At 54.0% G+C, this 27,491-nt stretch overlaps 9 protein-coding genes across 9 annotated transcripts; 6 read left to right on the forward strand and 3 right to left on the reverse strand.

Annotated features, from left to right (window-relative positions):
- Positions 1-1,553: 1,553 nt before the first annotated feature.
- Positions 1,554-1,872, forward strand: J4E85_003134 (uncharacterized protein; the record flags this gene model as incomplete). Its single annotated transcript, XM_051467405.1, is given in 2 exon segments — positions 1,554-1,829; positions 1,843-1,872. 2 exon segments carry the CDS (start codon positions 1,554-1,556, stop codon positions 1,870-1,872), a joined length of 306 nt encoding a protein of 101 aa, XP_051328564.1.
- Positions 1,873-2,313: 441 nt separating this feature from the next.
- DRE2 (electron carrier) lies at positions 2,314-3,321 on the reverse strand (the record flags this gene model as incomplete). Its single annotated transcript, XM_051467406.1, has 2 exons — positions 2,314-2,621; positions 2,673-3,321. The coding sequence occupies 2 exons, from the start codon at positions 3,319-3,321 to the stop codon at positions 2,314-2,316; spliced, it is 957 nt and encodes a 318-aa protein (XP_051328565.1).
- Positions 3,322-4,469: 1,148 nt separating this feature from the next.
- On the forward strand, positions 4,470-5,056 carry J4E85_003136 (uncharacterized protein; the record flags this gene model as incomplete). Its single annotated transcript, XM_051467407.1, has 2 exons — positions 4,470-4,702; positions 4,822-5,056. The coding sequence occupies 2 exons, from the start codon at positions 4,470-4,472 to the stop codon at positions 5,054-5,056; spliced, it is 468 nt and encodes a 155-aa protein (XP_051328566.1).
- A 641-nt stretch (positions 5,057-5,697) lies between these two features.
- J4E85_003137 (uncharacterized protein) lies at positions 5,698-9,929 on the forward strand (the record flags this gene model as incomplete). The annotated part of the gene is made up of 4 exons (XM_051467408.1): positions 5,698-5,991; positions 6,043-6,109; positions 6,167-9,481; positions 9,532-9,929. The coding sequence occupies 4 exons, from the start codon at positions 5,698-5,700 to the stop codon at positions 9,927-9,929; spliced, it is 4,074 nt and encodes a 1,357-aa protein (XP_051328567.1).
- Positions 9,930-11,487: 1,558 nt separating this feature from the next.
- CKI1 (bifunctional choline kinase/ethanolamine kinase cki1) lies at positions 11,488-13,045 on the forward strand (the record flags this gene model as incomplete). Its single annotated transcript, XM_051467409.1, has 4 exons — positions 11,488-11,692; positions 11,804-11,952; positions 12,003-12,408; positions 12,456-13,045. 4 exons carry the CDS (start codon positions 11,488-11,490, stop codon positions 13,043-13,045), a joined length of 1,350 nt encoding a protein of 449 aa, XP_051328568.1.
- A 964-nt stretch (positions 13,046-14,009) lies between these two features.
- J4E85_003139 (uncharacterized protein) lies at positions 14,010-16,053 on the forward strand (the record flags this gene model as incomplete). Its single annotated transcript, XM_051467410.1, has 3 exons — positions 14,010-14,148; positions 14,221-14,338; positions 14,388-16,053. 3 exons carry the CDS (start codon positions 14,010-14,012, stop codon positions 16,051-16,053), a joined length of 1,923 nt encoding a protein of 640 aa, XP_051328569.1.
- A 235-nt stretch (positions 16,054-16,288) lies between these two features.
- Positions 16,289-17,230, reverse strand: J4E85_003140 (uncharacterized protein; the record flags this gene model as incomplete). Its single annotated transcript, XM_051467411.1, has 1 exon — positions 16,289-17,230. The coding sequence occupies one exon, from the start codon at positions 17,228-17,230 to the stop codon at positions 16,289-16,291; it is 942 nt and encodes a 313-aa protein (XP_051328570.1).
- A 713-nt stretch (positions 17,231-17,943) lies between these two features.
- On the forward strand, positions 17,944-18,758 carry J4E85_003141 (uncharacterized protein; the record flags this gene model as incomplete). Its single annotated transcript, XM_051467412.1, has 3 exons — positions 17,944-18,070; positions 18,154-18,542; positions 18,609-18,758. 3 exons carry the CDS (start codon positions 17,944-17,946, stop codon positions 18,756-18,758), a joined length of 666 nt encoding a protein of 221 aa, XP_051328571.1.
- Positions 18,759-24,669: 5,911 nt separating this feature from the next.
- J4E85_003142 (uncharacterized protein) lies at positions 24,670-26,817 on the reverse strand (the record flags this gene model as incomplete). The annotated part of the gene is made up of 1 exon (XM_051467413.1): positions 24,670-26,817. The coding sequence occupies one exon, from the start codon at positions 26,815-26,817 to the stop codon at positions 24,670-24,672; it is 2,148 nt and encodes a 715-aa protein (XP_051328572.1).
- Between the last annotated feature and the right edge of the window lie 674 nt (positions 26,818-27,491).

Here is a 27,491-nt window from a genome sequence, read left to right on the forward strand (position 1 = left end):
GCCGAAGGCAGTTGTTGCGACAACGACGTCGTACCCGGCTTTGTTGGCTACCCAGCCCGATAGCGCGTCTGCGCGGTCTGAGACAGAGAGGCCTGCGTGGTAAGGTTTTGCACCTATGCCGTCTGAGCGGAGCCGTGCGGCGAGTGACTCACAGTCTTTGCGGAATAGCGTGTAGATGATACCTGGGACGTTGTCTGAGCGCTGGTTCTGAGATGCTAGTTGCGAGGCACGCTCAGGATTTGCGGCACGGCGGGCGTGAATGGATTTGAGAAACTTGATGAAGTCGTCGTAGTGGTCTTCTGCGTCCGATTTAAAACGCACTTCGTAGTGGAGGTTTGGTCTGCTGGTGCTCATGCGGAACATCTTCAGCTTCTTCGGGTCCAAGGCGAGCGTGGTGATGATGTCGTCTCTTACACGCGCTGTTGCAGTGGCTGTCAGACATATGACCGGTACGTCAGGAAACTCCTTCTTGAAGAATGACAGTTGCTGGAATGAAGGGCGGAAGTCGTGTCCCCATTCGCTGACACAATGGGCTTCATCGACAGCGATGCGAGCCAGTTCTCCTTGAGAGTAGATGACTCGAAGGATCTTGCGGAAGTTGTCGCCCTGGCAGAACTCTGGTGTTACGTAGAGCAGGCGAGTTAAAGGATGACCGCATTGAAGGTCAGCTATGATCCTCTTTTTGTCTACCTGTGGCGTAGTGCTGTTGATCGTCTCGACTCTGATGTTGGCATTGCGCAGAGAAGCAACTTGGTTGTTCTGGTGACTAATGAGCATTGATCATGGGGATGCGATACTGTGCAGACGTACCATCAGTGCCAGCAAGGGAGATATCACAATAGTGACTAGCAAGATTAGCGGCGATGGCAGCTCCATGTTGACTTGAACATACTGCCGAAATCGACCACCGCGGGGAGCTGATAACACAAACTCTTTCCAAAAGAGGTTGCTGCCTGTAGGAAGACATCTTCGCCCTCCAACGTAGCCGTGACAACCTCGCGTTGTAATGGCCTGTAAAGAGATTCAGTATACGTAAGCCGTGGTGAGAAGAGTAAGATACCGGAAGCTTGCTTTCTTGAACACCTTTCTCAGCGTAAAATCGAGATTCGAGTACGGTCGTTTCCTTTTGGCAGGCATGACTCGCGATGTGAAGAACGGTGAAATAAACGGATGGAAGGGTCAAGGGATCAGATCCAGACTTTTCACCGCCCGTGTGGTCGTAGCAGTGGCTTTATCGGAAGGCGAAGGCCCATGTTGATTCAGTCGGATCAGAGTATGAGGAACCTAGGAAGTCGTGCTAAGTCCATGGCTTGCAAGAGCGACGCGAGGTCGCGCACGTGGTCAATCGCGCTAGCACGTGAGGCCCCACCTGGGCACAGAAAGATTCCATTGACTCCAGCGACTACCTCCACCATTTTTCATCTGTAGAACCTCTTGCTGCGAATGCCAAGGTAGCCGTTTCGCGAAATGGACAAGATGTCTGTATAACCCGGCCACCACTGGCGCGTCGCAAACCCTCCTCCCCACATCCCAATGCTCTCACCGGCAGCATCATGTCTGAGCCAAACTCACAAGCGCAACCTCCACCTGGTTTCGTAATCAAAGACTACTCAAACTTCCCACCAAAGACGCGCCTCTCCATCGCCGACAAAGTAGCCAAGCTCGAAAGAAAAGTCTTCCCAGCAATCGAGCATTTCAACTACGATGTAGAACTCAAGAAAAAGAACACGGGACTACTCCTGGTTTTCAAAGAAGACGATGCAGACAAGCTGATCGGATACCTCGTCTACCAGCGAATGAAGAGATTGGCTTGGCTACATAAACTCTGTGTCATCGAGCAAGAAAGAGGGAGAGGGCTTGGTAGAGCTCTGATACATTGCTTTCGTCATCAAATGGAGAAAGGGGGCTGTAGTACAATCTTTCTATGGGTAGACGAGAGCCGTTCTCCTGCTAGAGCACTGTATGCGTCGTGTGGCTTTCAGCAGGCGGAATGCCGTCCTGATTACTATGGACCTGGACGAACGGCCTTGAAGCTTGAGTTGTCACTCGACGACTGAACACAATCAAAAAACCTGGAAGTGGAGTTGAAGAGGCTATCCGCAGTTCAGTTCCAGCGAAGGTGAATACTGGTATCAGGGTGGGATGTGTAACTGGATATTCATTCGAGAGTAGGACATCACGGTCCTTTCATCTATTTCGTCATTTATCATCCAAAACTCAACAAAAAGCTATGTAGCAACGTTATCTATCCCAGACTGTCGAAGCCCCTACACCATACGCCATACCATGCAATAATCGTTCTGTCGCCGGCTCCTACAACTGAATATCGTTGTTCAGCAACCGTACTTCCTCACCGGGCTTGAACGCCGGCAGGCCAATGTACGGGCATCCGTCACATCTGAACGCATCGCCCAGTGCGCAGTTTCCGCAGCTGCCGACCTTTCCTTGTACTGTAAAGTCTACCTCGTCGAGGTCGTCGGCATCCAACTTGAGCGAGTTCAATGCTTTATCGGCGGAGGTGCGTTTGGCGGCGTCTTCGGCTTCGAGTTTCTCCTTCATACCGCAGGTGCAGTCTTTACATGCGCGTCGTCGCTTGCCGGGCTTAGGTTGGCATTCGAGTGCTGTAACCATGTTAGCAGGGCCCCTTATGGTAGTAAGAGGACTTGACGTACGTTGGAGGACTGGACGAGCCATATCTGCCTCTGTAATGAGGTCGTCCTCGTCAATCAGATCGTCATCCTCGCCCGTGATGATTGGATCGTCGAGATCATCACTGAAATCGACGAAGCCCACGCCTGCTGCTGGCTTGACGGGCTCAGGCTGGTTGCGCTTGCGAAGGTTGAGCGGAACTGAACCATCCGGGTTGACTGTGCCATTTGCGCCGTTCGTTCCGTTTGTTCCATTCGCGCCATTTGCCTTCTTGCCGAACTTCAGCGGTATCGACACCGGCTCCTCTTGCTCGGGCTTGGTCATGCCATCGGCCGTCTCTGTCAGTCCTGCCAGGATAGCCTCTGTCTTCTCTGCGCCTTGGAAGGGGCCTGCCTGGCTCTTAAGAACACCCCCCACCTTCAGTGCGCTGACTACTTTGTTCATGACATCCCGTGCCAGCAACTTGTGACTTTCGCGCGTGGTACCGTCGGCGTCGGCGAGGAGGAGAACAACATCGTATGTAGACGCGGGCAGATTGACCAGACCAGCGGCGATACGGTCAAGCATCTGCAGGTCAGTCGAGTTGCGATCGTGGATCTCGTAAACTTGGTCAAGTCGCTCTGGGTGCGCCGCAATCGACGGTGTGCCGATCAGAAGGCATCGCGGGGCCATGGCGGGGTATCGTGGCGCTGTGTGTCGGTGGAGGGGCAGATGAGTGTTGCAAAACCAAAGTGTATCGAGGTATGAACTATGCGAACAGTGTGCAGAAGCGGGAGAGAAGAAAAGCGTGTTTCAACGAAAGGCGCGTCCCGGGAAACTTTTCTGGTCTGCGGCCTCGGAGGCGGAGAAAGCGCTGCTGATGCAATCACTGAGAAATCCGCGGCGATTGGTCATACCACCCTGGGCTGATTACGAGCTGACCGGAACACGTGATTCCGGATCAAGTGGGATGGCGGCATGTGTGTGCGAGTGGATCCAGCGCATTAGCGTGCGAGGAACAAACATCTAGAATCTGGGGTAATCACCGTTGCGCTGAAGCCATGGCACGCAGGAGGCCATTGTAGACAAATCTTGGAGATTGTTCTTCCTCGATAGCATCGTTGACCTGCAATTGACTCATAGACCAAGTTTGCGCATGGCTGTGGTGCTGTGTCTCAATGAATCGTCGCCCACGCGACACCGCCGGGGGGATTCAGGTACCAGTGACGTACCCTTCCCCTCGTTGCTTCCTCAAAAGCTCAGGGTCACCGAGATCCGACCGACAACAATGTGTGTCCAGTTACTGTATACAGGTGGAAGCTATGAGCACAACTGCAGTAGCCGGAGCTGGGCAGCTGAGGGCGAATCTTCTAGAGGCGCGTCGTTCCAGGGCCCATCTTGGTCGCGATATAAAGGCAGGAGCTCCTCCCAGCTTCCCCGCCTTCCAACGCCAGTCGCGTGAGATGCATTGCGCCTTCCTTTATCAAACCAGCCACCATCGTCTCTGCTAACCTCGTCTTCACTAACACATTGCTGCCACTTGTCCACAGATCTGCAAGGTACGCATCTGGCCGCGTTGCTTCACGCAAGACGACGCCATCGGGTCAAAGCTCCCATCACGAGACCATGTACTGACCCGCTTGAGCTTCTTACAGTCACAGTAGCTCCGAGCCCGCCGTTGCAGGATACTTCAATCCATTCTGACTTTCTTCCATCACATCACAGACAACCTCTAGTCAATCCATCGACTCAAGACATCAAACAGTAAGTGTTGCCTTTCATCTTGTCTACCGGCGCTCTTGCCTTCTTCGCATTGAGTCTCTGAGGTCGATATGACCTCAATGGCTCATCGGCGTAAGACGGCAGGAGGCTCTGGAGAAAACCAAGGTTGTTCATACATCGTACTGACATCTGAAGTGACTCGCTCTCACAAGTTCACTGATCGCGACCACGCCGGCATTGCTGATGGCACTGCCGAGCGTGAGACGCGACTTCCCAAATACTTCGCCAAATCCGGCCATGCCGACACCGACCCGACCAAGACAAAGAAGGGTGGCAGCGGCAAGGGCAATTGGTGAGTACAGTCTATCTGCTTCCTTACTATCCGCTCGAGAGACAGTCGCAACTCGCGAGACAGCTCTTCCTTCATGAGTGGTTGTATCATAGAACCCATGACTGACAACATCGTTCCAGGGGCGCCGCTGGTGACGAGGTCGAAGATATCAGGCCCAATATGGCTTACGCCCGCCGTCGAAGCAATTCGTCCACCCACAACATGAAGGACTTCAAGACCAAGTTCGAGACCATCGAGACCGAGCCCGTCTTCGAAGAAGAGATTCACGGCCCTCTTGGTGAAGAACTCGAGAAACAGAGCACCACCTCGACGGAGAACAGTATCGCCGAGGAGGAACACGACAAGAAGATGTAAAGGCTGAGTGTGGAGCCTACGGATAATGGCATGGCTGCGTGTCGACTGGCTAGTCGGCATGTGGGAAGCCATCGCTTGCCGCGAACAATTTGACCGAGCAGATATCGTCGTCTTTCCAGGCTGATATGCTCACACATGTACCATGTTTCTCTGGGAGGAAGTATTACGTTCTCTAGTACGGCCATGCAAGTTCACACGGGCATGCATGGTCGGAAGTTGACCACAATGGCGTTTTCTGACAACTGTAACGAGTATGATAAATGATAAATCAAACACAAACACAACGCACTTGACTCTTTTGCTATATGTGACTCGAGAAAGATGGCGCTCTCATCTGAATAGACAGCATGGTAGATTGCGAGCAGAATCGTGTAATGAATAGCAGATTCAATGAACGACCAAGCGGTTGCACTAATTCCCTCGTGTATATAAGATCTGTTGTTAGTAAAGTACGGGCGTAGTGCAGTGAATTGTTAGATGATGGTGCGTGCCTGGCGACTCACTAGCAGCCCTGGAGCTGGCTCCAAACTCCGGGCGCTAGCGTTGGTTGGATCCCTGCCAAAACAGAACAACTCAGCGAGCAACATCATCACCGGCGCGCTCCTTCGCGTTTTCAACCGCCATCTCCAAACTCTCGCATCATGTTTTCGCCCGAGGCGTCCATCGCGAGCGCGCGCAGCTCTTTGCGCAACCCCCGACGCAGACCGCGGCCGGAATCTGAGAGCCTACGAAGCAGAAAGCGCAGTAAACTCAACGACGCGACCTTCAAGGACCCTGCCGACGCTCACATCAACGGAAACGGAAGTGCCTCGACAAATGGTCACGCGGTACAGAGTGTCGACCACTCAGTTGTTGTGGTTGACATGCCCTTGAGCATTCGGGAGAAGAAGACGGCACCGAAGCGCGCGCCCAAGGAGGACACGGGCACGTATCTTGTGAGTAGATGCGCATCTACGCGAGACGGCACTGCTAACATGAGACTGCAGACCAAGAACGCAAACTACAGTGTCAAGAAACTGCCTGGCTTCCCGTCAGCGCTCCTCCGCCCATCGAGTACGGCCTACACATCGTCACCCACCGCAATGCGCGCCTGCTGACACACATCTCTAGCTCCGATATATGCCACCGCCCTCCCCTCCGCCGGCCTCGCGCTTGCCCTGACATCAGACCGAGCCCTCGTCTGGGACTACAGCGCCCCGAACGGCCCTTCAAAGGTCGTCTCTCTAAACCTGAACTTCGGCCTAAGACCAACTGAACCTCTACCGCTCGGCGCCATCGTCCGCAACGGCCCCACCAACGACTACGGCATCGTCGCGCTCGCGCCTTCGACAGGCAAAATCAGCTTCTGGGAGAACATCGACAGCGCAGACACTCGAAGCCTATACCCCCAGCGCCAGCAAGGGGTGGATGGCTTTGTGAAGCTGTACTCTGGGGAAACCATAACCGGCCTGGTCGATGTCGAGCACGCGGGCTACGTCCTGGTCTTCAGCAGCGGCAGACTCGCTCAGCTGACTCTGCGCGATTCTCAGGGTCGACCAAGCGTTGCGACAACAGTCTTGAGCGCACCAAATGGCTCGGGAGGTAGCTTCTTCAGCTTCAAAGGCCTTCTCGGAGGATCCATCCGGAAGACCATCGCCTCCGTCAAGGCCCGGACATCGCAATCCAAGGGCCACATGGAAGTCATCTCGGCGACGCGAAACGGCCTCTTTCAGACCTGGGACTTGAGCTGGTCAGGACAAAACAGCCACCAACGAGACGTAGACGTATACGATGCGATCCTGTCGGCAGTTCAAACAGACACCGTTCCAGAAGTACGCAACCAGCAGGATGTCCACGTGCTGGATTTTGCCATTATGGAACAACAACAGGGTCAGGATGCTGTCAATCTTCTGGTTTTGGTGGCACTGTCTGGCCGGGACTCAATGGACTACTTCCTCGTGGAGGTGGATCTGTCGAGGACAGCCGGTACCATTAGCAGGGCGATACCAGTCCGCAACTTTCATCAGCCGCAGCTTACCAAGGAGCCGACCGGAACGCTTCTCCTGCCACAGCCTGGACACACAGCCTACGTCCAGTTTCCAGGAGCAGTCTTCGTCGCATCCCTCGCTCAACCAGAGGAGAGCCCAGAGGCACAACTGCTCGCAGACTCAGGCCGTTCTAGTTTACCCTTCCAGGACACCGTATATTTCCGCCCAGAAGTGACTCTTGCAGGCACTGCCCTGGAGACCGCGATACGGAAGGACAAGAAATCGACTGCTCTCGTCTTCGTCCAGCAATTCGGCCTTTTACAGATCAGCGCGTTGCCTCCTACCACAGACGATCAGGATAGAGAGCGCGTGAAAGTGACCGCACGCAGCAAACTCGAGCAGGCCACCTTCTTCAGTACCATTCCCTCCAACATCATAGACTTCTCTGTCAAATCACGCTTTTCGTTCGCAGAGGAGGAGACTGCGGAAGCTGCACTTGCTATCAGTGCCGGCATCTTGAGCTCCTCGTACGACTACTTGGAGAAGGGAGTTTCGAACTTGGACGACCAATTCCAGCAGCGCTCCTTCGCCCTCCGTACCCTGATCACTCAACTACAAACCGATTATCCCCCCGTATCTTTCCAGACAAGGTGGCGGCTATTGTGGCATGCCGAGAAGCTCGCGGCTGCACACAAGCTCTGGCTCTGGTACCAAGACAAGCTGCAGGACCAACAAGCACACCCGGATACCTACCCAGAGAAGATTCTGATGAGCGACATTATCAGAGCCTTGAATGAGCGCTACAAGAGCGGCCTCGATTCTGAGCTAGGCGAGAACGACACTATTCGACAATTCTTCGTTAAGGACGTTGACAGCCTTCACACGCTGATACCTTGGGGCTGGTTCTACCTGAGGACCTTCTATATGAAAGAGGGACTAAAGCAAACACCGTCCATCATGCAGAGGCTTAGTGAAGGTACCGATGTCATGCTTGTCGCTTTGGAAACAGCTTTCGAGTTCCGTCAAGCAAACGTAGAAGTATACGGTCTCGACCCTGATTGCCTGGACGACAGCATCCTCAAACCGGACTATGGCTACGATATGCTACCTCCGTTCTGGACGTCGTCTCACAACATCGTCAGCTCAATTCGAAGCCTCATTGACGTTGGCCGCAACCTAGCAGTGGACAACTACGAGGAAGGCTACCAAGAACTCCTGGCACAAAAGATCGGCAAGGACAACCCTCGCTTGGTGAAGCTTGGATGTCAGACTCACATTGAACGATTTGAGTGGGCTCTCGCCCAGAGCGATGAGAAGACACGAGCCATGGGCCGCAGCCTCAAGGATGAGTGGAACAATAACGTCCGACCATCGCACATCATGGGCTTGATGGAGATTGGACTCCCTACAGAAGGAATGGAACTGGCCGAGCAGTATCACGATATGTCGACTCTCGTCAACTTGATCTGGGAAGAGTCCAACTGGCTCGAGACGGAGAAGGCGAACACCCGCAGCAAGATGGAGCAGGCGGAGAGCACAGTCAAGCTCAACCGGATAAAAGAGCGCATTGCGCGCTACTTCGAGGTCTATGGTGATGACTGGGCTGGAGCATTCTACTCCAAGTACATCAACGAAAACCAAGCTGGACAACTCTTCATGAAGGAGTATCTCAACCAGCCGGCACTCACAAAGTTCCTGCGAGCCGAGCCGTCGCGCGCCAGGCTAGCATGGATCAATGAAGTCTGCGGCGAGAAAGACTACGAAACTGCTGCTGAAGTTCTCTTTGAGGCTGGCTCGAAGCAGGAGACAAACGCGTGGTGCCAGCGCGTTGAGCTCTCCATGGCCAAGCTTGCCCTGCTCTGCAAGAAGGAGGCAAAGCATGGCGACAACCAAGCAGTAGTCGACCCACGCAGGGAAAACCCTAAGGCGCTGAAGGTCCGCGCAGCCATGTACCAAAGCATCGAGCAACAACTGGAGTACACCAAGATCCAAGAGGAGGTTTATGAGCGCTTGCTACCCATCATCACCGGAGCTCTGGATGAAGACTCTGCTGTTGAACTCCTTATGGCCGAGTTTGGGCAAGGTCGTTTGAAGGATCGACCAGCACACCAGACCATCCTCAAAGAGGGTTTCGAGGCTCTGGTTCACCACAGGGTTATCGACCCTGCGCTCATGGTTGACATTCTCACGCTCATGAATGCAGACGACAGCGAGGAAGGTGTTACTTTGCTGGGGAACGACGAGTTCATCTACGCTTTCAAAGTCTTGACAGTCAACTGGAACAATATCCACCGGACAACTCGCGATGGCTTGCTAAAGCTTTTCTGGAAGCGATTGTGCATCAAGGACAACTGGGCTTTGATCAATAATGAAAAGGAGGTGCCTGATGCCAAAATCCACGATGTGTTGCAAGGCACAGTGATGGCATGGACATTCCGCGCCTTGTCCGCCATGTGCAGTAAGTTGATGTCTAGTACCATATGTTTGTTCACCACTAACAAGTTGCAGTCGGCAACTCTTTCATCCGGACCCTATGGCCCAAGAACCTTCGGGACCTTCTAGGCGCTGGAGGAACGCATGGAGAGCTTTGTGTTCGCTTTGCTGCCGAGGACCTTCGCAACCCGATCATCAAGGACAACCTGTTAGATGACGATATCCTTCGCGAGCAGGTTAGCAAGAACAGGCTCACCGATTGGTTCAAGGCAGCCTGGAACACGGGCAAGACCATGTACGCCCGCGAGCTGGCACTGCAGGGCAAGGTTCCTCCTCAGTCTATGCCAGCAGCCCCTCAAATGGCGGAGGAAGAAGTAGAGGACGAGGCGGAGCAGGACGCTGCTGGGTCGGAGACGTTTGACGGAGACGACGAGAGCGCACAGCAGGAAGACGTGGTGATGCAGGATTCATGAGAAGTCGTGACCGTATTCGGGGTTTCATCGGGCGCAGTGCATTCAGGACAGGCGCGTATCAAGCATTGGGCACGGCGTTTGAAACGTGTACTCTGCAGACGCGGACAGCGTTCATTTTCTTTTTTGTCATCAAGTGTATTTCTAGCGATGGTTTTGCAGACGACAGGCGTCCTATCTCGTCCCATGTCAGTACCTGACTAGAGACGAGAAAGAGGATGATTAGAGTTGGAACCCAATGTATAAAAGTGACTATCTGGGTAATGCATGAAGTCTTAGGGGAGAGCCATGAATAGTGACATGCATAACCGCCTATCGGCAAGGGTCTCGACTCTGTTCTGTGGAGTCAAGCGACGACAAGCGTTCATTTGCGCGGTGGGTACCCAGCCGTGTCAGGGAACCGAGTGTGGCGCGAGCGAGAGGGCGCGGAAGCCGACGCGCACCAATGACCTGACTCGGTAACAGCCGTTGGGTGACTTGAGGCCGGGTTGTGAAAAAGTGGTGCTGCGCGTTGAGATGAGAGGCGGGAGATGTCGATGGAGTACATGTCAAGAGGACTACCTTTGCTTCTTTCTTGTCGCACCAAAACCGTTGGCCATGCCGTGAGGCGAAGCCACTGACTTGACGTAGGCGGCATGCATGAACAGCATGAGGCACAGCAGCGGTGAGGCTGGACAGGACACACGACCGGCCAATACGTGCTAGCCGTGCCGGTACTGTTGCGGCTCTACAGCAGGAAAGATCGTCGAGCTGCGACGGCGATGGCGATGGAGATGTCGATGTCGATGGCGATGACGGAGGACAGAGTCTTCACCCTGCTGATTGCCGTCGCGAATCCGCTGACCAGGCTTCCCTTCGCGCGGGCGCGCTTGTTGGCTGGGAAAGGATGCGTCGAATTTCCGAGGGCGTCCCAGGGCTGCTTTTGCTCGGAGGATGCTAGTTCTGGTGTGGACTGTGCTGCAGGTACAACAACAAAGTGACAGCTCAGTGGGGAAAGGACGGCTGCGCCGCGAGCGACCTGGGATGGGCTGCGGAATGCATGAAAGCCAGAATTGAGCCGCTGCATCGGGCTGCCCACGCCTGCGCCCACGACGACGGCCAGCGTGCACTTCCGTCTCTATGCAGGCGGGTGTAAATAGCTCACGGTGGCAGTCCCGTGCTCTCAGTGAATTGGGTGCTACTAAGAGTCTAGCGAAGGGTCGGTTGATAGGTTGCTAGTGCACGCCCCATGCCCAGTCGCTCCTTCCCCTTCTCCACGTCTTTTCCGCGTCGAGAGTCGGTCGCTCTTTCTTCACTATACGTGCCTGTCCTACGTGCCTTCCTCTGACCTCCCCGTCCCCTCGCACGCTGCTCGTTGCAGCACCACAGGTCGCTCCCGCCTCGCCCTCGACCCGCCGTCTCAGCAACGCCGAGTCGCGTTCGCCGGTTGCATAGCCTCGTTCCCGGCCTACGGCTGCGGCCCTGTCTCGCTGCTGTCACAACCACCAAGCCACGCACCTCTCTGCCACTCCCGTCCACCTCCCTTCCTCCTCCCCTCCGTTATCTGGACTCCATCGACACCATGGCGAGCGGCAGCACGAGCTCCAACGTCGTCGGCGTGCACTACCGCGTCGGCAAGAAGATTGGCGAGGGCAGCTTCGGCGTCATCTTCGAGGGCACCAACCTGCTCAACCAGCAGCAGGTCGCCATCAAATTCGAGCCGCGCAAGAGCGACGCTCCTCAATTGCGCGACGAGTACCGCACATACAAGATCCTCGTGGGCTGCCGTAAGTACCGACCTCGCTTCCCCTTTACCGCTTGTTTTGGTGCGCGTGATCGACACCACCCTGTATATCAACGCATGTATGCACCTCGACTAGGTGGCTAACCATCTGCAGCCGGGATCCCTAATGTCTATTATTTCGGCCAGGAAGGCCTCCACAACATTCTGGTCATCGACCTCCTCGGCCCGAGCTTGGAGGACCTGTTCGACCACTGCAACAGGAAGTTCTCCATCAAGACGGTCGTCATGGTAGCCAAGCAGATGGTACGTTCCGACAGCATCATTGCACTCTCCTCTGCTTACACCTCATCTAGCTGTCACGGGTTCAGACCATCCACGAGAAGAACCTCATCTACCGCGACATCAAGCCCGACAACTTTCTCATCGGCCGCCCTGGCTCAAAGAGCGCCAATGTCATTCACGTCGTCGACTTCGGTATGGCGAAGCAGTACCGTGACCCCAAGACGAAGCAGCACATCCCGTACAGGGAACGCAAGTCTCTCTCCGGTACCGCTCGATACATGAGCATCAACACCCATCTTGGGCGCGAACAATCCCGTCGCGACGACCTCGAGGCGCTCGGTCACGTCTTCATGTACTTCCTGCGCGGTGGATTGCCATGGCAAGGTCTCAAGGCTGCCACCAACAAGCAGAAGTACGAGAAGATTGGCGAGAAGAAGCAGACCACCCCCATCAAGGATCTGTGTGATGGCTTCCCTGGTACGTTGGCTGCATCCACTAATTCTATCACTACTAACAATGCGCAGAGGAATTCAACAAGTACCTCAGCTACGTGCGCAACCTCGGTTTCGAGGACACACCCGACTACGACTACCTACGGGAGCTGTTCACTCAGGCTCTCAAGAGCACCGGAGAGGTCGAGGACGGCGAGTACGACTGGATGAAGCTGAACAACGGCAAGGGCTGGGAGGTCCTCAAGTCGCACCCATCGGCTGCCCAGGCGATGCACCACTCCAACGCCAACCCCAACTCATCCATGGCTGTGAACATGCAAGGCCAGCAACACAGGCAACAAAAGACGCATCTGCCTATCGACCACCACCGTCTCAACGAGCCTCTGCCAAAGCCTGGCGCGACCCGCGCCCAGCCCGGAAGGAGCCCACGCGAGACTATGAACCGTGATTCGCAAATCAAGCGGAAGAGCATGGGCGAGCTTGCGCCGCCCGAGGGTGCCTCGACGCAGGCCCAATTCCAACACAGCCAGCCCAACCTGGCACAAAACAACCGTGCTGCGCCTGCCAGCAGTCCGAACCCGCAACCGACGCGACAGAGTGCCGAGAAGCCTAGCTTCATGCAAAAACTGGCGAATGCCCTGTGCTGCGGCGCCAGCAAGTAGTAATCGCGGTCGCCAAGCTTGGTTTCCTTCCCTTTGCGTTGCATCCTGGAGTCCGTTCTTTGAGCGATAGTGTTCCCGGTCACGTTTTCTTCCTGTATAGGTATCTTGTAATGATTGATAGACGGGATCGAAAATCTCCTTCCACGGTAATAGTTACGACGACCGAGCGACCGAACCGCCTCCCACACCAGCCTGGATTCCTCATCAACGCCGAAAAACATCATCACCACCCTCTCCTTCACCTCTGCGCTCCCGCGTTGCGAGACTACATCAGCTGGCAGTAGTGTGGGAGCGATTTTCCATTGGGCGCTTGCGGCGTTGCGGTGTGCTTGGGGAGGCTCGCACTTGTGGCATCTCATTTTCATTATTCATTTTGGCACGAGGAAAATATAGCATGTAAAGGAGTCTCTTCTGACGGCCCATCGCGTGTACAGGGCGACAGACGGATCTCGTTCTAGTTCAGGTAGAGTAGTCGGGCGAATAGACGCACTTACTACACCAAATTTCATCTTTGTCCAGTAGTGACGTTTGCCATGGTCAACATGATTGATGATCCATGGATGTCTGTCTGGCATTCTTGGTAGCGGCGATCTGAGGGGTCGGTCATGGGAGGGCACCAGGGAGCTATGGCCTCTTTGCGTATGCGATTGGAAGGTGCCGTAACAGCGGCAATCCATGACTCCATAGCTGTGCGTGCCTATAGCGCAAGAACTTGACTTGTAGCTTGATTTGCACTTGAATCTCTTCGAAAACCCTTGCGCATTCTTTTGGATTTAGGTATCCGCCCATTTTGACTTTTTCCTTCGCCATTCCAATATTCCCACACGTGAGGTACCCGCGCAGGGTCCAACGCGACTTCCCAACAACGAAATTAAGCTCGTCCACCCCGGGGCCCTGCGATTCCATCACCCGCACCCTCTCCTACTACCGGCTCATCGATCAGCGGCGCCTTGCGAAAGTTGCGATGGCGTCGGGACGCGATGTGCGCGATATGCTCGGGCTGCCTGCTGCCGGCGGTGATGCGCCAAAGGCAGTAGGTCCAGCAGCCGTGGCAGCGCAGACTCAGAAGCGCTCAAAGCCTGCAGGAGGGAGCAGGAAGATACGTACGTTTGGCAGTCCTTACGTCTTTCCTTGGGAAATCGTCAAAAGGTCGAGACTGACTCTCATTCGACCAGAGGGCGTTGCGCGCGAGGTTGCTGCGCTATATGGCGAACGGCCGCCGCCTGTCGCCGTCTACGAGGAGAAGAAGGCGTACCGGGCGAAGAGACAGAGCACTGGCCCTGCAAAGAGATGGTATGTACGCGCGACGCACTGCGGAGGATTGGCTAATTCGCGCTTCTAGGGTACAACAGCCGTTTATGAATCCGGCGCGCAACGATGGCCTCGTCCTCAAGCACTGGCGGCGCAAGCCCACGACCGCACCACCCGTACAGGAAGCCGACGACGCGCCGATACAGGAAAGCGACACCGCCGACAACTACATCGAGACGTGCGCCGACTACGCCAAGTACGACATCAAAGTAGACATGCCGGGCTTCACAGACGAGGAGTACAACCAGTACCTGCGGAGCGATGACTGGAGTCGCGAGGAGACAGACTACCTATTCGAAGTAGTAAAAGACTACTCGTATCGCTGGCCTGTGATATGGGATCGCTACGACTACAAGCCGACGCAACCACGCCCGTCAGAGCCAGCAAACAGCGAGGACCAAGCGTTAGCCACCATGCCCTTTGCGCCGTCGAAGAAGCGGTCGCTAGAGGACCTCAAAGCACGCTTCTACGATATCTCAGCCAAGCTCATGAAGCAGCGCATACCAGAAGTCTCCATGGACGCCGACCAATACAGCCTGTACGAGATGCTCACAAAGTTCGATCCGGTTATGGAGCGGAATCGGAAGATGTTGGCCACGGCACTCATCAATCGCACAATGGACGAGGTCAAAGAGGAGGAGTTCCTGCTCACTGAGCTGCAGCGCATCAACATGGCGGCCAACCGACTCGATGCCGAACGCGAGGAGCTCCGGGCACGACTGGACGCACCACCGCAGAACCAGGCCGTTTCCGCAGGACTACAAGCCTTTACATCATCACAAGCCCTCCAGGCCCTCTTCCAACAGCTGTTCCAGCAGGATCGTAGTAAGAAACGCGCATCTGGCGGTGGAACAGGACCTGGTAGACTCAGCCTCTCCGCAAACGACATGGTACACACTCCTGGTTCAGCACAACAACAGCTCTCGGCAGCAAATCGGCGGCAAAGCATGGCACAGAACCAACAACCTACCGCCCAGACGCCTGTCAAGCACCTCTCTCCACATCAAGAGCACCGCTTCAACGTCTCAACACACGAGAGACTTACCTCGGGTGTCACATTTGGCTCGGACAAGCTGCTTAAGATGCGACAAGCAAAGAGCAACGTCCAGACCCAAAAGATCGGCCAAATGCTCGCGGCGTTGGGCGTTAGTGACATTGTCAGCATACCAACGAGCAAGGTCGGCGAAGTCTTTGAGAATCTCGTCTCCAAAGTTAGCAAACTACTCGACGTACGTAAGGTCCGAGAGAAGGAGGAGGGAGAGTGCAAAGTCTTGCTAGCAATGAAGGCTCGACGAGACGGCGGCGGCGAAGCAGGCGAAGGACAACCAAAACAAGAAGTCCCCGAATCACAACAACAAACACCGGGTGGAGATGACGATGCCGACGGAGAGAATGACGACGAGGAAGACGAAGACGACGTCAACAAAAACTACGGCGATGATGCCGAAGCCGACAGGGACGACCGCGAAGATAACAACGACGCTGATAACCCCGACGATGACGCCGAAGGCGAGGAAGACGAGGGTGGATTCAACGGCGAAGAAGACGACGGCGACGTGGATGCAGAAGGCGAAGATGAGAGTAGTAAACAGCAGTCTCGAGCGACCAGTCAAGGCGCGACGGGACAAAGCCATAAGAGGAGCGCCAGTGTCTTTTCTCAAGGCAGTGAAGTCAGTAGCAAACGGGCGAGGAAATGATGGGGCTGGCTTTGACTAGGAGGGTGGTTTCTACTTTTGACTTCGGCTTTTGATAGCATAGCGATGGCGTTGGGATTGGATTGGCAAGAAGATGGGAAAACATTCGTCATTGGGAATATGATACGGATATGGATATGGATAGGGACTGGGACAACCCTGTTGGTATTGTTAGCTACGATGCATCACTATCCACTGCATAACGCAGAATGTACAACATCCTACCTCATGGAACTACTTATATCTTCGCCTTGACCTCATCCTGTTCCAGCCTTGCAAACAACGGCGCGTTTCTTCCCCCACGAAACAGATCCAACATCTCCTTCCCCATCCACGCCTGCCTGCTCTTCGCCAAACCCGTCTCCAAATCCGCAAATCGATCCGCTTGGATGAATATGCCCGCACCATTCGCCTTGCTGCCCTCATTGAACAACCAACACACCGCCAGCGCCACGGCTTCCGGTCGATTGATCGGCACACCCGCCTCCGCCATCTGCTTCGCGTACACATCAGGCTGCATAGCCAGCTTAGTGTTATTCGCCGTCAAGATAGGCGTAACCGTAATCGCAGGCGCAACAACCGAAATACTAATCCCCAGTTTCGCACATTCCTGCTTCAACGCACGCATCAAGCCCACCACCCCATGTTTCGCTGCAGAATACAATGGCGCACCCGCTGAAGCCAGATACCCCGCTAAGCTCGCTGTTAGCACAATCGAACCACCCTCTGCCCCGTTTTTCCGCAGGTAGTAGATGGCGAGTTTGGTCGTGGCAGCCGCGGCATTCATGTCCAGCGTCAGCGTCCGGTGATCTGGTTCCGCCAGTTCACCATCATCATCCAGCGCGTCGTTGAAGAATTGGTCGCCGTGTTCGGCTATCCCTGCGTTGACGAATACACAGTCTATATGGCCGAAGCGCGCGTAGCCTGCGGCGAATCCGGCGCGTTGCGAGGGCCAGGAGGTTATATCGCACTTATGGAATAGCAGGTTGGAAGTCGAGTGCTTGAAAGTTGGAGGTGGGGGTTGGAGATCGAGCAGGATGAGGTTGTGGGATGGGTTTAGGGATGAGAGGAGGGTTGCTGTTGCGAGACCGATGCCGGAGGAGCCGCCTGTCATGAGGATTGTTTTTGGGGTGCTGGACAGTGTTTTTAGGTTGGAGGGGGACGGCGTGAAGAGCGTCATTGTCGGGTTGATGTGGATTTGGCTGGTCCACGGCTTGATAGAGGGTTGTTAATGTGCTCAATGATAGGTGCAATTTTGTGAAGATAGCAGTCTCAAGGAGATCAGGTTATGTGTCTTTGAATTAAAAGAGATTGAAATACTGTGAAAAGAGAAGAGTCTGGTCGATGCGGCTGAAAATACGCAGACGATTTGATTACCTAGGTTATATGTTGTAGTTGCGGGGTTGGCCTCGGAGGTGTCTGGATTGAGTCGACTCCTGGTACAATCGCCGCTGACTCGACTGGATGAATGAAGATAGTCTTACGTGAGCTCGCATGTATCCAGCTGTATGTAGTAGTGTACTATATTCTCTCCACGCTACGATGACAGTACTTTCGGTCTGCCCTCAGCGACTACAACAGCCCTTGACGGTTGTTATGTAGAATTTCTGAATCGTATGTATCGCCATAACTTGACGTATATTTTGAAAAACTGTGAATCGAAAGGTAGGACAGCAGATAACTACTATTAAAGTTGCGGTAGTGTAGACTCAACACGCCCCGGCGCGAAAGAGGGAGCGGCGCACGTGTCGGAGGTCTAACCGCTTTCGGAACGTACACCTGGAGTTTCGCGATCTCGAGCATACGAGCTTCAAGATTCCCAAGTGACCAGCTCACCCACGACTCAAACTCCGCGCTACAATCAGTCCTCCGCGGGGAAGCAGAACCGCAGACATGTGGAAACCAACATTACTGCTCGCAGCCGCGCTGGCGGTGCCGTCACAAGCGCTGCACTTCTTCATGGACGGAGCGGTCCAGAAGTGCTTCTACGAGGAATTGCCCAAGGACACGCTGGTTGTTGGTACGACGCTTCCTCACATATGAGTCTCCTGGCCTGGAGACGTCGCAGAGTCAGCGGAGGGACCCACGGCTAACAAACCCCAGGCCACTACCACGCCGAAGCATGGGACGACGCAACCAAGACGTACCAAACCAAGCCCGACGTCGGCGTCTTCGTCACCGTGGAGGAGACATTCGACAACAACCACCGCATCGTTGCCCAACGGGGTAGCTCGAACGGACGCTTCACCTTCAGCGCTGCCGATAGCGGTCAACATAGGATCTGTGTGACCCCTCAGAACGTACCCAGCAGCGGCGGTGGCTGGTTGAGCTCAGGCGTACACGGCACAGTCAAGTTCACGCTGGATATGGCGATCGGAGAGACGAGCAGGATCGAGAGCACAGACAAGGACAAGGTCCAGACGCTGGTGCAGAAAGTCAAGGACTTGAACTCGAGGTTGCAGGACGTAAGGAGGGAACAGGTCTTCCAGAGAGTACGTTTGGCGTCCACTCATCCCTGGGAGAGATAATAGGAAGACACCAGCTAACATCTATTCCAGGAACGCGAAGCCGAATTCCGCGACCAGTCCGAACACACCAACTCCCGCGTCGTCCGCTGGACACTCATCCAACTCGTTATTCTGGGTGTGACATGTGTCTGGCAACTATCGCATTTGCGAGCTTTCTTCATCAAGCAGAAGCTTACCTAGAATCGTCGTCGATTACACACAACTTGTTTCGTTTCCGGCGGGCGCGACGATATGACAGGAGATAGGGAACAAAAGGCATATTTTACCTGGTTCGGCGAAACGCTCTTGTATGTGAGCTGTAGGATATGGCGTTGCAATAACGGATTGGCGGGTTTAGTGTTTGTGTACTTGAATGAAGCATGGCATTACGCTGAGTGTGTCTCCAGTAGATGTTCAATTGCGTCCTGTGTCCTGGTCGTGTATCTGAGCGGATGCTTGATTCAAGCATTTGCAGTTGGAAGTGCTATGTTGATTCAGCACCGAGAGATTACCATACCGGCGAATGATTCACGCCCGACAGTTTTTTCCATACCGGCAGGATGTCTCGCTATTGATAGTGATTCACGCCCGGCAGACCGTTCACGCCCGGCAAGGGATTCAGCAGCGGCATGTTTACCATACCGGCAAAGGGTTCACTCCCGAAAAGTCTTCCCATATCGATAAGTGATTCACGCGCGGCATCTTTACCATACCGGCAAACCATTCAGCACCGGCAGATTAATCACGCCCGGCAACTTACTATACCGACACTGTTCAGCAGCGACACATTCACGCGCGGCATGTTTATCATATCGGCAAACTATTCAACCACGACAAATTGTTCAGCCCCGTCAAACTATTCAGCCCTGTCAAATCTTTACGCCCGTCAAAGGATTCAGCCCTGTCACTTTCCACCACTCACATGTTTACCATACCGGCAACCTATTCAGCACCGACAGACCTCGGGTGAATCACGCCCGGCAAATTGTTCATGCCAACATACACTATACCGATATATTTACACTGTCACCATACCTAGTGCCCACATTTACTCGGCGGCAAGGTATCAACATGCTAACCATCTGATTCAATCCCAGCACAATGCCAATACTAAAGACAACCACTGCCAGTGATCTAGTCTCCAAGGCACGGGTAGAACGGCCTTTCCCTAGTTCATGTTCTCGCGCTTCGTCCGCTGCATGTTCCCGCCTTCCCGCCCCCACGCAGCCACGCAGCCTCGCGCAGTCCAGCCTTGCATATGCAGTACTATCAATGCAGCCAAACCAATCGAAGCATCTTCTACTTACATGGGGTTTGATAAACCTAACCTCGGATGGGTTCATTCGACCCGTTCTGAATGTTGATGATGCAACGTTACTGCAGTTCACTGAATTTGTGTCACAGTAAGCAACCCCTGAGTGTGAACTGCCGTCAACGAAAACAAGGCGCATGTCTTCAGCCTGATCTCGATAAATTCGATGTATCTACGTACCATAAAGAATACGATCTTGCGCACAGTTACGCCTTGGAGTCTACGCAGCGCTGATCACCGGAATCATCCCACGCCAAAACGAATGGAAACGCCCCTGGTCAACGGTTGGGTCGCTTCGCCAAACGCACGTGGGACGATCGATATAATTTGGAGCTGCGTTGTCACCGCGTTTTTATGCAGTTGGTCGGTGTTATTTCTCAATGTACCCGACAAGCACAGCTTCCGATCGTGTCTGTCGACAAAATTATCCTGGGTTGCCTTTACTATTTTCTTTCCAGAGATCCTTGCGTCGTTCGCCCAGGTCCAATATCTCTCCGCACGACACTCGGTAGCCGCTTTCCATGAGCTCGGATATTCCGACTGGTCCATGACCCATGCCTTCTTCGCCGACATGGGCGGCTTTATGCTTGATTCTCCGGACTATCCACGCTTTCCCGTAAACGCCCATCAGGTTCGCTACCTTGTGGAGCATGGATTTGTCGAATACCCTAGCATACACCGCGACACCATACAAGACAAGAACAAAGCAGACGCTTTCGTTCGCATCCTTACATCCATCCAGATACTCTGGTTTGCTCTTCAATGCATCGGACGCGCCGTTCAGCAGCTCCACGTCTCGATGCTCGAGCTCGACGTGGTTGCTATCGTGCTATGCACTATTCCGACATTCTATTTCTGGTTCCATAAGCCATTGGACGTTGATACGACAGTCACTTTGTATATGGAAGGATCACTTCAACTGAGCGATGTGCTGGCATTAGCAGACCCCGACATAGCGAAAAGACCTTGGAAACTGACGCCGCTCGACTTCATCAACCCGCATCCAGATCCTTTCCAGATCCTCGATCCTATCATGTGGGCTTTCGAGTACTTGCTACGAATTGGTACTGACTCCAAGCATGTACCCATCACGCGCTTCAAAAACACTGCGCGTATGAACCCGGGCAAGGTGACCGTGACGGAATGGTTGATTTCCACGACTGCGGCACTCACATTCATCTTGATACATTTCATCTCGTGGAACTTCCACTTTCCAACACCGCTAGAACGAGACCTCTCGCGAGCTGCATGTCTAACACTTCTCGGAGTTGGCTTTTCTTTTGGTAACCTCTGGATCTTGATGATCTGGCAACTACCCAATCTTTGTAGGTGGACAGGTATCCCGCAAGTGGATACTGTTACAGAGTACCTTCCTCATATACATCCTTTCTTCCAGTACTTGCTTACTGTAACCCATATCGGGGCATATGGTATCGCGCGAACCTTCATCATTGTAGAAGGATGTGCTGGTCTTAGAGCACTTCCTGCGAGTAGCTTCCGTAGTGTGGAATGGTCGGATCTGTTGCCCCATATATAGTGAAAGGCAGAGGTAGACTACCTCATGCGACTATGATGGTGACGACTATCATGCAGTTTCGACATATCTGGGTATGATACCACGTATAGAAAAGATAAATACCAATGTTACTGAAAACAAGATGCCGATGTCTGAATCACAGACGATTGTGCGGCAAGGGATTCTCGTTCACAATAGGTATTCAGCCTTTGCATATGTTGATGATGCACAGTCCTGAGTGGACCATATTGTATGTGGTGTATAGACAGCGAAGTCGGAAAGAGAGACAGAACTGCAGAATGCCGCAACAATGATCATATTGAAACAGTAACATTGCGACTTCTTGAAGCAAATTTACCATGCGCTGTATTCTATCTGAACGAAGGGGTGATTGCTCTGAATCATCAATATTTCCGTCAGTGTCGAAGATGTCCGTCCTACCGAACAGTGCTCATTCCAGCCACAGCTGACAAGACGCACCATCGCGGTCCATCACTCTGCATCTCAGATCTCCGAACATCTTTCATCAAAATACATGCGCGCAATATATTTGCACCGCGGAATAATCATGCACGCGCGCATCCATAATAACAACTCGAACCAATCGTTTCACGACCATGAACAAGCAGCGCATCATGATCAGTAAACACTGACGCGACAGTTCCCTTCTGATGACTTCACATCATATAACCCTCGCGCATGATCTCGCGACGAGATATTTACCCAAAACAATATGCAGCCCGCGCCGCGGAACATCGGATGTAGTCGAACTCAAACAGTGGATAACGGGCGTCATGCGCGTGGAGCCGAACAAACCTTGAAAGGGTCACCGCTTAACCCACCTACCCATGGACGTGACGATCTTCTAGCGTAAGAACAATGACACCTTCTTTCCAGGGCGAGTAAAACCTTCCGCGGCACACGTCTTGGACGCATGAACCATTTCCGTCAAAGATGTTCCTCGCTATCTGACACTCTGACGTCGACAGGTCCCGAACCGGATTTCCCCAGAACTCTAACACCCACAAACGACGTCAACAGCCGTGATCTTGTCAGGACCAGCCAGCGCCAACGCCAGCGCCAACGCCAGCGCCAACGCCAGCGCCAACAACGACGCGACCTTGGTTTTCTGAAACAAGCCATGCGAACTCTACAGCCGCACCAGCGAAATGTGTGAAGTCGTTCCTGCCGTCAAAGCCGTTACTATCGATACTACTACCAAATCGCTTCGCGCGATCCCCAGCGCTCTTCTCAGCCCTACATGACGTCCTGCAGTCCAACCGCATCGGCCGGTTCCCCCAGCACGCCAAAAACCCACCTAACGTGCGTCCCACATTACTCTCCAGCGCAATTCCGATAGGTCAAATTACTGTGGTACACACGCACCCACAAGCCAGGGCCCGGACGCACTGCACCGCGTCGTTCGTGGTAGGCAAGGCCCAGATCCGACGTTTTTCGGTGGAGCCCACATGCGTTGGGTCACGTCTGCTCGGTGAAAGTGTACCGAGCGGAATGGGAACCACGCCATTCATGTCAACCTGTTGAAAACTTGTTATATTAAGATGATGTTGTAACGATGTAGGAAGTACTCCTTATAACCCTCCTACTTCTCTTTGTTATGAGGTTTGACAGTAAAACAGCTTGTCAAAACAACACAAACCATGTGGTCTGTATATGCAAGCTGATGAATCTGGTCCCGGGGGGTAAAATGGTTGGTTGTGGGCTATGATACCATTGTGATACTTGCTCTATCCACATTCGTTTCTTCTTTCGACAGTGCCAGGTGGTGTATGTCACGCAACCATGGAATCATAGATGCATTTGCTGCAGTATTTTCTACACCATACCAGATGTTCTTTCTGGGCACGCGCACATAATACATTATAGACAGACGCATTCATCGCTATCCCCGAGCCTCGGTCCGATTTCCCACTGTTCTTTTGCTTTGAAATGCCAAACCCTGTGTAACGCATCTCCTAAGGGAAAAAAATGGCTTCTAGAATGCCCCGAAAATTCTTCCTCGGGGTTTGATAGGAGATGCATACTGCGGAAAGCAAAAAAAAGAAGAGGCTGAGGGCTGTGTTGCTGCACATTGCTAGCGTGGCCGACGCGGGCGGCACCGGCATCTGCTGGGTCCAGATCTCACGGCGCTCCCATTCTGCCGCTTATGTGCTTTTCAGCCCGCATTTGTGCGTCGGAGAGTCGTCTCCGCGGGAACATGGTCGGATGTATGCTTGGTTGGTGTGGTGGTGGTGGCAGGGGATTAAGGTGCTGACAGGTGCTGGGTGTGGGAACTACTTGCTGCCCGTGCAGATGTTTGTGCTTTTGTTTGTGGTATGCAGAGCCGATGAGGTTGCACATGGGTCGAGAGGCTGAATCTAGAGTGTGAGACCTTGATGTGGTGTCAGCTTGTGTTGTTCATGCTGTGGTGTAAGGAGACGTACGATGCTTGCAGTAGGGCGATGGTAGAGGGAGGCCTTTTGGTTGAGACCGGCGTCGCCGTTGCTGGGTAGAGTATGTCGAACAGATGGTAGCTGGACATGCACGCCATGACGACCACCGGAGAACTGTCACAGAAGAACGAGGGTTCACTAGAGAGATATTGGGGTGCTGAGATAGAATATTGCTTGACGTTGATATTACTCTGGGGTATCATTGCTAGCTACAATGCATATAGTACATCCGCTTGTGTTCTCCCTCCTCTTGCGGTCAAAACCTTGCTGAGTACGATGTAGAGACGAAGAACTGGCTTTCGCAATTTGAGGAATAGTGAAGTGTTGTACAAATTAATAATGCTCCCAGTGGAGCCGGGTGTATCGAAGAATAGGTAAGGAAATCTAATCGCAGGCGAAACCAAAGCCCACTGGAGCCAGCGATGTCGTCTATGGAAATCATCGCTTTTTTGATGCACATACAGAAGCCATCTCTTTCGTCAAATCATCGTACCATGCGCCCGCTGGTTCGTCGCTCAAAGTCATGTCCGTAGGAATGTGCTGGAAAATCAAAGCAGAATACTGTACAGTCGAAGAAAAGTGACCAGAACGCCGGGTGATTCAGTTCGGACCAGCGACAACTGAATGCAATGTGACCGCGTGACCGCAAATGCAAGAAGCATGGGTATCAACATCGCCCGGTCTCAGAGAGAGCCTTGGTGCGTCGCATTTGATCCGTGAAATAATCAGGTGCATGTCTTGGAACGGTCGCGGCTGTTCTGGAATGTGCGCGATAGCGCGGCAGAGGCACGGCCTCCGCGGAACACGACCGCGCATGCCATCAGGTCATGCTCAGTCGTGGTTACCTCCACGCCTGCGGTGCTTTCCGGGGAAGTCGACCTCAGGATGCACGACACGCATGTGGCGTGTCAATGCGTCGTTGCGCGAAAAAGTCTTCTCCTCGACACAGAGTGCGCAGCGGACCTTTTGCTTGCGCGCATTGTGTATCGTGTCCTCGTGACGGGTGAGGTCATAGGGCCGCGAAAATACAGTGTTGCAGGGCTTGCCGGTCGTGGGGTTGATGCGCTCACACTTGTGGGGTCCCGCCTGCGAATTGCGCTCCAAAATAGCCGCCGACGTCATAGCCTGGCTGAGATTGGCACTTCGATGACCCTCACGCTTATGCTTCTGAAGCTTTTGTGGGGTCTCGAAACGCTGGGAGCAGCCATGATACGTGCATGAGTAGGTACCAGACTCGGCGCCCGTCGATGTTGGCTTCGTAATGTAGCGGTCTGAAAGGACGCTGTTCTGGCTGCCGCTCGGTGGCTCGGCTTCGCTCGCACTTGACTCCATTGAAGTCAGGTGGGCAGGGAACTCTGGTGTCTGGTCGACGCCCGACGGCATAGTGTTGGGAGTTGATCGATACTGAGATGGTGCGTTCATAGGCATGCTATGCATGTTCTGTATTGATGGAGTGGCGAAGGTGAAGCTCGATGACTGCGGTAATGATGGGGCGGAGGCAGTGGAGAAGTTTGGTGAGAACTGTGGTGTTACCCAGCTGTCGCGACGGTAGGACTGTGATGATGGAGTGTCGAAGCTGGATTGGGTGGCAGTCCTATATTGGTCGCCACCGGTGTATTGGCTGTCGTACTCGCTAGCGCCACTGTCCGGGAACAATGGAACTTTTGATTCTTCATCGGATTCCCGGTAGTCTAACAGAGCGTCCTTGGGCGAGATGGTCTTTGGCTCACCATCGTCGCTGGGCTGCATCTGAGACTTCATAGCGTAAGCCGCATCAGCCTGGCGGTTCTGCTCACGTGCCGCAACAGCAGTGTTCATAGCCGAGTTGAACGTGTTGCTAGGCTGACGGTAGGGTGAGCTCTTGCGGAAGGGTGAGTCACTTCTTGAGGCAGTGCTGCTTGGCGACTGTGAGCGAGCATACTGTGCTGCCTGGAGCGCACGCTGAACGTTCTGGTCGCTGGTGCGGTATGGCGACAGCAGCGACGACTGAGCTGGCTTGGAAGACACCGCCTGGGCGGAGGCACTGGGTTCATAGAAGCCAGTGTCGGCAGCAATGTCGGTGTAGGTCCTTTCGAACTTGGGGATCGGGCGGGCGTCTGGGTCATCGTAAGTACAAAACTGATTGAAAAGCCAGGAGTCTATCCTGCAGAGGTTCTCACCATTGGCAGGCATCTTGAAGTCGATGTCGTCCTGTGCAGTGTGTGGCGTGGCAGGAGAGTCGTGGCCGTAGCTTGATACTGATTGACCGGCCGAGTGTGCGTAGTCTGGTACGTCATCACTCTGCTCCATGAGCGCTTGCTTCATCGACATGTGTGCGGACATGGTGTGGTCCATGTTTGGTGTGTAATTGCTGTTGAAGTTGTTTCCGCTCATGAACGAGTCCTGGGTAGGTGTATGTGTGGGTGTAGGGAGATGGTTCTGGAACGACCTTGGATATATGTCAGCCACGTTCGATGAGTAAGCCAACGCAGCTCCGTGCGAAGGCGGGTATTCGGGGGGAGAGACGTACTGGTAGCCCGCGGAAGGTCCAACGGCCTGGTATTGCGAGGCACTTGAGCCTACGGAAGACGACGAGGATGCGCGCTGGTGGCCGCGGTTCTGGTTCTGGAGTGGTGTCTGGAGCGATTGGCCCTGCACGTTACCATAGTTCCAGGACTCAAGTCCCGTGCTGGTGTTGCTGGTCGAGAGCATAGGCGGTTGTGCGAAGCCCTGGGGAAGCTGCGGTGTGGGTGTCGACTGCTGGATTCGGATGGCCGGGTTCGCGAAGTCGGTGTATGCGCTCGTCATGTACGAGTTGGGTGCACTGCTGGATGAAGTGCCGTAAGACTGCTGCTGGGACTCGAGGTAGTCGTTGAGGAGCTTCTGGTCGTAGAGATGTTGTGCGGCAAACTGCTGGGGCAGGTGTTGATAGGAGGAGTGTGAAGACGGTGGTGACGGTATGGTTGAAAGGTGGTGACGTTGTGTGGGTAGCGCTAACATAATGGTCGGGAGGAAAAGTAAGGGACCAGCGCGGGTGGCAAGTTGCTTTATACTAGTGGGCTACCGGCCGATGACTCGGTTAGTCTTCGCCGATTTGAGTGAAAGACCACTTGATGAGGTGATCTGGGCAGCACGCGGTCGAAGACGTTGGAAGAATTCAGAGTCTGCGTCGGCTGTGCTCGGAGTGTCGGGATTAAGGTGTATGTGTGTGTCGTAAGAGATTGCAAATTGCTGAGCGACAGTTTAAACGGCTTGGGCTGCTGAGTACGCGGAATCGGTTTCCTTTCATACCTCATCCTATGACGCAACCCATGTTGGGCTTGCAGGGGTGTCTACGCTAACATTACGCCAACGCGCAAAAGCGGCGCGATCGACACCACCCTCACGCACCCTGCATACGGCCGCCGCGGGCCCTGTCCGACCGAAGGCTGTGCAGAACCCGGCAGACGACTGTCTACCATACAGAATTTTCCACATGCCTTCGGATACCAGCCGAGAGGCCTTCCCCCAGCGTCCATGACTTGCTCCCAAAATACTGTGCAATCGCTTGTGCCCATCTAGGCGATCTGTGCAGGCATGCTCTCCACGTGAAACGGAGCCCTACGAACCGAACCGTTACTCATCGCTGTGCCAGTCGCTCTAGTGTGCAGTCGGCATGTAGCTTGTAGGGCATC

Source organism: Alternaria conjuncta, assembly GCF_024043145.1.
Source record: "Alternaria conjuncta strain BMP 0040 chromosome Unknown scaffold_4, whole genome shotgun sequence".
NCBI classification, from domain to species: domain Eukaryota; kingdom Fungi; phylum Ascomycota; class Dothideomycetes; order Pleosporales; family Pleosporaceae; genus Alternaria; species Alternaria conjuncta.